The sequence below is a fragment of the Alternaria triticimaculans genome (genome assembly GCF_023758025.1).
Source record: "Alternaria triticimaculans strain BMP 0046 chromosome Unknown scaffold_14, whole genome shotgun sequence".
Lineage (NCBI taxonomy): Eukaryota > Fungi > Ascomycota > Dothideomycetes > Pleosporales > Pleosporaceae > Alternaria > Alternaria triticimaculans.
Window position 1 is genome coordinate 410869 of NW_026055971.1, and position 9881 is coordinate 420749.

The 9881-nt window shown below is 52.7% G+C and overlaps 4 protein-coding genes across 4 annotated transcripts; 2 read left to right on the plus strand and 2 right to left on the minus strand.

Annotated features, from left to right (window-relative positions):
• Window positions 1–256: 256 nt before the first annotated feature.
• Window positions 257–1612, plus strand: J4E78_008311 (uncharacterized protein; the record flags this gene model as incomplete). Its single annotated transcript, XM_049368913.1, has 1 exon — window positions 257–1612. The coding sequence occupies one exon, from the start codon at window positions 257–259 to the stop codon at window positions 1610–1612; it is 1356 nt and encodes a 451-aa protein (XP_049219357.1).
• A 1283-nt stretch (window positions 1613–2895) lies between these two features.
• Window positions 2896–4948, plus strand: J4E78_008312 (uncharacterized protein; the record flags this gene model as incomplete). Its single annotated transcript, XM_049368914.1, has 2 exons — window positions 2896–4482; window positions 4532–4948. 2 exons carry the CDS (start codon window positions 2896–2898, stop codon window positions 4946–4948), a joined length of 2004 nt encoding a protein of 667 aa, XP_049219358.1.
• Window positions 4949–6956: 2008 nt separating this feature from the next.
• On the minus strand, window positions 6957–8576 carry J4E78_008313 (uncharacterized protein; the record flags this gene model as incomplete). Its single annotated transcript, XM_049368915.1, has 1 exon — window positions 6957–8576. The coding sequence occupies one exon, from the start codon at window positions 8574–8576 to the stop codon at window positions 6957–6959; it is 1620 nt and encodes a 539-aa protein (XP_049219359.1).
• Window positions 8577–9362: 786 nt separating this feature from the next.
• Window positions 9363–9620, minus strand: J4E78_008314 (uncharacterized protein; the record flags this gene model as incomplete). Its single annotated transcript, XM_049368916.1, has 2 exons — window positions 9363–9553; window positions 9605–9620. 2 exons carry the CDS (start codon window positions 9618–9620, stop codon window positions 9363–9365), a joined length of 207 nt encoding a protein of 68 aa, XP_049219360.1.
• Window positions 9621–9881: the final 261 nt, after the last annotated feature.

Genomic DNA, 9881 nt, shown 5'->3' on the forward strand with positions numbered 1-9881 from the left:
CACGAAACGCTTTTGATCGCCGACATGACAATGGCCTTTGGAATGAATAATTTACTCCCTTACTATTTTCGAAGCTCTTGAAGAGTCGTTTCGTCCACCATCCACAAACCGCAAAATCGCAAGGAATCACATTACCACGGACCTACAGTTACTCGAGCGAAACCAAGGATCGTTCATATCGCCTCTTCGACTTCCCGTTAACCGATACGTCCACACGACCATCAGCAGCTAAGAAATAGCAGTCTACTTGGCCGGAATGTATACGTCGTGCCATCGCTTCACATCGACGTCGCTCCGAACTGCGCTCACAACGCAAAGTCGGCCAGCTGTTCGAGGCCTCGCGACTGTCTCACCTGCGACCAGTATATCAAAACATCACAAGGTCGTTGTCATTGGAAACGGTTCAGCTGGTGTCGCAGTCAGCCATCAACTGTTACGAAAACGACGCTTCAAAAAGGACGACATTGCGGTTGTCGATCCGAGCACTTGGCATCATTACCAACCGGGCTGGACATTGGTTGGCGGCGGCTTGAGCAACAAACTGCAATTCAAAAGGCCGATGAGCGAACTTGTCGCATCTGAGACAACGTTCTACAATGACCATGTGGTGGCCATTTACCCGCAAGACAACTATCTGTCGCTGGGAGACGGTGCCAAAGTCCAGTATGACCATCTCGTCATCGCCCCAGGCATCAAAGTCGATTACAACAGCGTCAAAGGCCTTAGCGAAGCAATGGCCAACCCTGATAGCCTTGTAGCGTCCATATACAGCTACGACCACTGCGACAAAGTATTTCGAAACATTCAGCGTCTCAGGAAGGGCTCGGCCATCTTCACCCAGCCTTCCGGTCTAGTGAAATGCGCAGGCGCGCCTCAAAAGATCATGTGGCTCGCAATGGATCACTGGAGACGAGCAGGCCTCTACAGCAACGATCCCGAGAAAAGCACCATCAAGATGACTTTCGCGACTGGTCTGCCCACTATGTTTGGCGTACCGAAGTACAGCGTCAAACTGAACGAAATGCGAGAAGAGAGAGGAGTCACAGGCCTCTTCGAACATAACCTCATCGAGATTAATGGGAATACTGCGACATTCGAACGACCGAACGGCGAACAGCCCGTACAGCGACATTTTGACTTCCTTCATGTTGCGCCCCGAAATGTACCGCACGCTTTCGTGAAAGAGAGCGGGTTAGGCAACGACGCGGGATTCGTAGACGTGGATCAGCACTCTCTCCGGCACAAGAAGTTCAACAACGTGTGGTCGCTCGGCGATGCGGCGAGTCTGCCGACCTCGAAAACAGTAGCTGCAATCACATCCCAAGCGCCGATTCTCACACAGAATCTCCTGCTTACCATGGATGGCAAGGAGCCAGAGTCCGAATACGATGGCTATACTTCATGTCCGCTTCTGACCGGTGACAAGAAGGTGCTTCTTGCGGAGTTCAAATACGGTGGTATACCGAAAGAGACGTTCAATACATGGTTTGGTGTTGACCAAGCTGTTCCGAGACGCGCATTCTATCATCTGAAGAAAGACTTCTTTCCTTGGGTTTATGATCGATATCACGTGAAGGGCCAGTGGGGTGGCCCAAGTGGCTGGATCAGGTAGCTTTAGATAAGTGCTGAGAGGTGTTGCGATGCGTCTTTTCGAAGGATTGATCCCCTGTATGGAAGTGTTGGATAACGTATCGTATGTATCGGCAGGGCTATATTGGCAATGGCGCGCAGTCGGCGCAAGGACTAACTTTGGCGTATTTGTCCTTTTGCTCGCTGGTGTTGATGATTCTACTGCTATCATGGAATAAGGGGCGATATGTGCATGGGCGGCTATTACGAAGAACACGTGGATGTGTGAAATGTTCATGTTATGTTCTGGACGGCAGACGCGTGTTGGCGGAACAGCACGCTAAGGACAAAGATAGCTTAGCGCAGAGCATGACGTAGGCGTGCTGGCTGACAGGGCGCGTTTGAACTTTGACAATAGGGCGTGCAACAAGGAGATATGTATAACCAGCGCCCAAGCCACTCTTCCCTCTGCTACTGTCAGCCCGAATCACGTACGCGTTACATCCCACTCCGACTACTGCAATCGGTTCCGATTACCTAGCACCATGACTACGAAGACCTCTCGGATCTCTTGCCGGACTTTCGTCGGTCATGCATTTGCCATTTCGAAGGCCTGTCGCTCTTATCACGGCATGTCCGAGTCTTGGAGACGAGGAACAGTCGGCACATGGCGCTAAACCTCTGGTGCAACGTTGCTTCTGTTGTGCAGGACCTCGAACTGGATTTCCCTTGGCCGCTCTGCACGAGAGACGAGGCGCGACGACACCCTCAAAACCCTACGCCACGGCGTTGGACCAGCTGGACACCGACGCAAAAGACATGTTTGCATATCAATACCCTCTTATCTCACGCCCACATTGATATGCACATTGCGAGCCCAACCAGACCGAGCATGACTCCCTTCCAAGACGTGGAGGTGCCGTTCCACCCGGACATACCTTGGCTGCCAAGGCGCGCCTCCGCACCCATGGGACATCTCCACCTACCAAGTTCCTGCGCAAACGCCTCCCACGGGCCTGAATGTTGGTATCAGTAGCTGCAGACGGGTATCATGCCCGTAGTGCTACCCTGGCACGCGACATGTTATCATTGAGGCGTCGAGTCGTCGCTGGCCGTGGCTGCGTGGTGACGCGCGCCGCGACTCTGATCTAAGATCAGGAGCGCAGGGGTGTGCGACGACATCATTAGAAGAGAGACTTGTGCCCAGGCTGGGTTCTCTCACTGCACCTCTACCGGGCTTGTCTCTTTGCCCTCTCCATGCAGCCTCTCATATCACTTTACTCCTTCACCTCGTCTCACTGAGCGCATCGATACCATTTGCCCACCATGAACGTCATCCGCAAAGCTGTGCGGGCGATGTTCCCTCCGCCTCGCGTGGCGCCTGACGGTCGCGCGGAATGGCCCTCTCGAACACCATACGTACTTGCTTCCATGGGCGGAGCGATGGGATTCGGAAATTTGTTACGTTTCCCTTCCCAGGTCTTCAACAACAACGGCATTCAATGGTTTATACCCTACCTCATGGCTGTCTGCCTCCTCGCGATCCCGGTGCTTATCCTGGAAGTGGCTATTGGACAGGCCTACCGCAGCGGCTGTGTCATCGGTTACAACGGTCTTGATCGACGCTTTACCGGCGTTGGATTCGGAATGGTCTGCGTTGGTTACGCTGTGGCCATCTACTACATTCCCATTCTATCCTGGGTCATGGTGTACTTCCGCAGTTCATTCCGTTCCGCAAACGACTTCCCCTGGAAAGATAACCCACAGGAGTACTTCAGTCATGTCGTCAACGAAGTCCCCGCCATTCCCGCGGTCTACAGCGATGATGGCAGTCGAGTCCTTCAGTATGCCTCATATCCTGGTGTGAACCTCGATGGCGAGCTTGTCGGTTGGGTACTCTTTTCTTGGTTCATCGTTTGGATCTGTTTATACAAAGGCATCGCCATTACCGCTCGCGTCGTCTACATTACCATCGTCTTGCCCATTATCATGACCGTTATCCTTGTCGGCCGTGGTGCGTCTTTGCCCAACGCTGGCCGAGGTATCAAACTATACTTTGGGGAGTTCAACGGCGATCAGCTTGCTGCAGGCAAGATTTGGCAAGCTGCAACTAGTCAGGTCTTCTACTCTACCGGTGTCGGTTTTGGCTATTACTCTGCCTACGCCTCGTACAACTCCAAGTTCTCTGATGCTGTCCAAGACGCCATGATGATCTGCAGTGCTAACGCACTGTTTGAGTCGTTCGCGGCCTTTGCTGTCTTCGGTGTCGTCGGTTACTTGGGCCTGCAGCCTGGTGTTGGTGATCCGGTCGGAACATATACGCTCGGCTTCTACACCCTCCCCAGCGCCATCCAGGAAATGCCTGGAGCTCCATTCTGGTCTGTTCTGTTCTTTCTGACTCTGTTCCTACTCGGTATCAGTTCATCGTACGCGCTGCTCGATGCTATGATTACTACCATCTGCGACACTCACTGGGGAAGGAAGTACAAGCACTCGACCATCGCCACGATCATCACCGTCATCTCGGCCCTGGTATCATTGTTCTACTCAACGGGATTCGGTTATGAAGCTACCAATGCTGTTGACGCACAGATCAGCAACATTTCACTCATCTTCGTAGTATGGGCTGAGTGCGTATGCGCTACTTCGTTCTACCGCTTCGTCGACGTCATAGGTCAGGTTGGCGCACCATCCTTCTGGCTGTACCAATGTTCGTACATTGGTGCCCAGATCATCGGCAACGCCATCGCACATACAGTTTCCGACAAGATTGGTGCTGGTGTTGGCTTTGGTATCTACATCATTGGCACAATCCTTGCAATTCTCGTCGCCAAAGATCCCACAGTTCCAGCTCCTAAATTTTGGGGCCGTAACAAGATCTTGAACCGCGTTTGGTGGGTTGGCCTCTATTCTGTAAGTATACCCTTCTCCAGTGACATATTCACTTGCTAATACTATATAGGGACACCAACTTGCGCGCGACCTCAACTATGTCGTGTGTGTGGGCAAGCAGTGGCGACTACCCGTCTTCTGGGCACCCATCCTTCGATACTTCGCCGCACCTGTGCTCTCGATCATCTTCTGCTTCGCCTACCCCACGTTCTACGCCATCCGTGGCGACCCCCTACAGATCTTCGGTTTCATGGTCGCCCATCTCATCGTCCTAGTCGTCCTTGTCGGCTTCATCATCCCCAAGAGCCTCAATATCTTCGTACCTCCAGAACGCCGCGAGGAAGGAAACAGACAATACGCGCCTCAGACGGTACTCGGAAAGGACGACACAAACATTGTGGGTGGTGTTGCGCCTGGGCAGGAGTACGAAGCCGGCTTGTCAGTGCCGCCAGCTTACGACTCTGACAAAATGGAGGACAAGAAGTGAGTGGTATATGCAGCGGCATCTGATTCTGGTGGATGTGCGTATGAATGATCCGGCCCATTGCAACGATTACCCAAGCGCCCAACCCAAATATGACAGCCCAAATGCATTGATCTCAAGATCACATCCATTGCGCCAGACTTGCCCATTGCACTTCCATTCTCCGGTTTTGCCTTTCTTCGCCCATGACGCTTGGAAATGTTTGTTTCTCAGGCCCCGTTGGAAGCCTACCTGGTTTCGTTATCCACATGTACAATTCGATATCCAATTATACATACCATTTGTTCAACAGTTTCTACACAGCCACTGAGCTGCTACACACCTTTCCCAACCCAGTCGGCTGACTGTTATGATGCCGATCATCCGAACCCTCCTCGCTTCTACTTCCGGTGTATCTCATCGATCGGGGCTGAGCTGGCATGATCGTGGCCGCGGTTCTTTGAGCCGTGCCGCGCCTCCACGGTCACACTCGATCCATCGTAACGTATGCAACGCCATGTGTCAACTCACATGTAACCCCTCTGGAAAGATTCTTCACTGTACTGCACGATGCGGTTCTCGGCATGAAGGGACGGGAAGCCTCACGCCGCATTCGATAAACATAACCCTACTAGCGACTTTCGATCCGACAGGATGCGATGCTGCGATGCTGCGATGCATTCATCTTATTGCGGACTTCACAGCCGACCATTCATCAGTCTCTCCGACACTAAAAGCATGGCCATTAAAGACGATGGATGCATTGCGACAATGTGGCTGAAGCTTATGGTACGCCGCGCTGCAGCTGTTCCCGATGTGTGATTCTGTCGCCTTGACACGCGGCCAACTCCGATCTCAGAATCCCCAAGCCACTCCACCAAATGCTGCTACTCCACCGACCATCAGCATCGCGCCAGTCGGCAGCGGTATACCCGGCGCCCGTCCTTCGCTGTCCGAAGCCTCTACCCCAGTTTCCTCAGCCCCACTCGCATCACCCGTGCTTGCCGGTGTGGGTGTGGACGTAGCGCCTACGATAGTAGCCATCGCAAACTTCAGGTCTGTCCACGCCCTCAGTTCCGATTGCGAAAAAACCGTCGGTGTTCCACTAAGTATAGAATATTTCTCGTCGTAATAATCAGCGTCGCACGTGACGGGGACTTCGGTTAGCACACCCGTCCATGAACAAGCACCGTTCCTGGTTATTGCACTCGGCATGGTCATGTGGTACTCCCATGTCTCGGGGCCTTGAAGCATGGTGAAGGGAATGCAACCGTCGACTTCTGCTTCTGGTGTCTCTATTGGTACGGCGGTTTTGTAGAATGACCGCGCCCAGGATATCATGCTGTCGAGAGACGCTTCTCGTGCTGATTCTTCGGCTGGAGCTGTTGAGTAAGGGTCAGCGGCGATGTCAGCAGAGAGTGGGTACGTGTATCATACACAAGTACGTCGACGAAGGTGTAGGAGTCGGAGTCGTTGTTTCAGGACACTTCTTCTCGTAGGTGGTGGCAGTGTCGTCGGACGACATAAAGGTAAGAGTCGGCTCCATTGGGTTCATCAAGTGTAAATACGTGAGATTATATTGCGCGTTCGTTGCGCTCGCCAAAAGCGACGCGATCAGAAGGCTCCTCATTACTACCCTCCTGCTATGCGATGCGATGCGGTACGATCATGTGGGGTGCAGCCTGAGATGCGTCGACACCACGATGGGCGCATGAGTCGCAACTTATTGCTTTCCCACAATCAGGACTGCAGCCCAAGTAGGCAGCTGCCAAGGCGTTGTCGAGCGATTTTATGAGTAAAGGAAGGAATCTAACTAGAAGCTTGACAAGCTCGCTGACGAGTCGCGGGACAAGATAGGGATGGCGATGTTCACATTCTTGTGTCTGGCAGGCCTAAGCGACCCGGGAGCTCAACGGCGAATGGGTCGCGTGTCTGTCGCGCCCTCAGGCATCCAACGCGTAAGGGGGGGAATGGTCTAGACCACAACCTCATAGTCTGTTGACCTTGTGCGCGCTCCTCCAAAATTTCTACATTATATCCCGATTCGACGACTACCTTTCGGTGGAAAGCGCGAGAGAAGTAAGACGATAAAGCCAAGCAATGCAACAGCGGCATTACAGATGAAAGTGAGATGACTTTGGCCAGCCTCAGCAAGCGCAGCGAAGGCCACTCCAAAGACGGCCGACGTCGAAAGACGCGCGATGTTTTCGACAAGCGTAATGCCGCTTAGCGCGTCGACACGCTCGCTGTTCGGTAACATTTGCAGGATCGATCCCTTGGACGCGGCACCGGTACCTGCAGCAAATGGCAGCATCACAGCAACAATGTACATTTGCCAACCCTGTGATACGAATACGGCAAGACCGGTAAGTATGCCATCAAGCAAAAGGCTGAAGCGCGCATAGAACAAATCGAATGCAAATGTTTCCTGCTCGTTCGTCGGTTCGGGGTTGGGTGGCTCTTCGCTCTCCATCGGGTCGACAGTTTCTGTTACTGCCGGAGTTGGTGGTATTATATGAACCTGCACTGTCGATTCTCTTTCTTCGTCTTCCGCCAACTTGCTCTTCACGCCGTCACCCAGCCACTGTCGCCCTGCAGCGACGATGAGGGGAAAGACAAGAGAGAGGAAACCACCTCTCAATGCTGAGTATAAGAAGATGAGTGCTCCGTTTTCCTTGGGGCCAAAGTTGAACTCAACGGTAGCATACATCTGGAGTAAGATCGGGATGTAGCCAGTCGCAAGGATACCCAAGAATACGCCGATACCGAGGGTGAGTGCTCCAAATTGCAGGCGAGTACGTCCATTGGGTAGTTCCCACTTTTGCGGTGCAAAGATGCGAAGGGGGCCAAAGAAACGCGCGATGCCAGTAATTTCGCGAGGTTTCGCATCCTTGTCTTCCTCCGGCGGTGGCATGGCAGGTAGTGACACTGCTACGTATACGCAGCAAAGCAAGAATAACACCAGAGTCATTCGGAAGGGCGCAAGTATGCCAAAGTAGTCGCCGACAACACCTCCGATCAAGAAACCAATGGCGCTCCCAAAGTACATGCAGCCTTGGAGTCTGCCCAATGCACCTGTGCGCCTCTCATGCTCGACGACGTCCGCCACCAAAGAATTGAGGCACAAAACGTATCCATTTGGGCCACCAACTACTGTGATGACTTGCGAGCATTGCACGATCATGATGCCAACGTTGCCGCCATGCATGATACCGATGTTCTGGATCAAAAGGCGGACCGCAGGCCAGAAGATCTGAATGATCAGAGCCAACTTGACGCCCAGGCGTTTGATAGTCCATGCAGCTACCAGCAAATTGACAAGGCCGAATATCGTAGTCGATGATGCCAGAAGTGCAAAAGCCCTGGCTGCTCCAGCGTCGATTTCGCGTCTCGCACATCTATCCACGGCGTGCGGATCCGGCTCATGATGTTCATAATACGCATCGCAGGTCAATATCCGGAAAGCGTATAGCATGGGAGCCTGCGTGATACTGAATGTCAACGACACGAGGAACGCGCATATCAAAGCCCGGAATAACACCGGTACGGCCGCTTTTTCTTCTCTTGGTTTCGGCTCATCGCGCGGCAGGAGGGGTGTGGTCTCCTCCTCTTGAATGGTCGAAGGACGTCGGAATTCTTGGGCGATAGCCATGCTGGAGGTCTGGCATGGGAATGAGAGAGCAAAGCTTGGTGCTGAGAAAAAGTCTTATCGTGATGTGCATGGCGTTGACTAACGCTCTGTGGAAGCTGCGTCCGGGTATCGGCGGGGTAGCGGCTGCGCGTATCTCCAGACTACCCACCTGGGCACACCGACTATATCGCGTCCGTCGTATACTGGACGCATTGAGCCCACACAAATTGCGAATTGCTGATTTGGGACGCTGTAGTGAGATGTGAACAGCAGGATGCAGAAGCTCGCGATGACGTCAGCTTATCAATACCCTCGCCACTGAACATCTTCTTTGCATATTGAAATTGCTCTACTTCGGGGCTGTAGATAGAAGTCGTGTGAACAGAATAAAACAGAGTCTACAAGAAACTCTCCAAGTACCGCAACGTGGTCGCGCCAGTTGCATATGCCGGTTGGCAGTGTCATCCCACAGCCAAAGGAAACTAGGACACGAAAATTCACTAATGTTGAAGCATCTTAGAAGAGTGTATGAAATCGATTGAGATGCGATACGAAGATTCTATCCTCGTGGTGATATACAATCGCTCAAAGTAGGGTATGCCGTTTCCTGTAAGTTTCCCCCATCCCAGAATTAACGCCGCTTATGCCGCCCATCCAATGCCCAATGCCATGCCGAAAGATTTGAAATGTCGTAGCCCCTCAATGCCAAAACGCCAGCTTTCGCTGTCGTTCGGGAAGAGAGTTCTGATAAAGTACAATGCCGAGTGTGTTTTGATTGTCGACAGTTGTGTTTGAGGTGTAGTGCGCTTAAGCGAACTCGAAACGCTCATTGCAGTGCGACATCTCGCGGAAGCAGTGAGGGCAGAGGTCAAGACCCTGGGAGGTCAGACCAAGTGCGGCAGATGCGGCGTGGAGGGTCTCGCGGGTTGACGTGGGTGCGCTGGTGGAGGCCGGGGTTGGGGCACCCGAGGCACCGGCGGGAGTGGAAGAGACGGAGTCTGGAGACATTGTTAGGGAAAGTCAAAGCCTTGGTGAAGAAGTGAACATACCCTTGAAAGAAGGCATTTTGATGTTGGTTGTTTGATGGATGATGGATTGAGATTGAGTTATTGAGGTATGACGTATATTATCTTCGTCTGATAGGAAGTGGAATAGATGCAGATGTGGATGACAGAAGGCAAAACCCCAGAGCCACAATCCCTCTTATACACCTCCGCCTTCGCCGCGCCTTCCCAACATGACCCTGAATCCAGTCACCAACGAAAAATTGGCGAGCAAAAAATCGTACGCAACAAGCACCATCCCGACTTGTCCCGGAACCGTTTC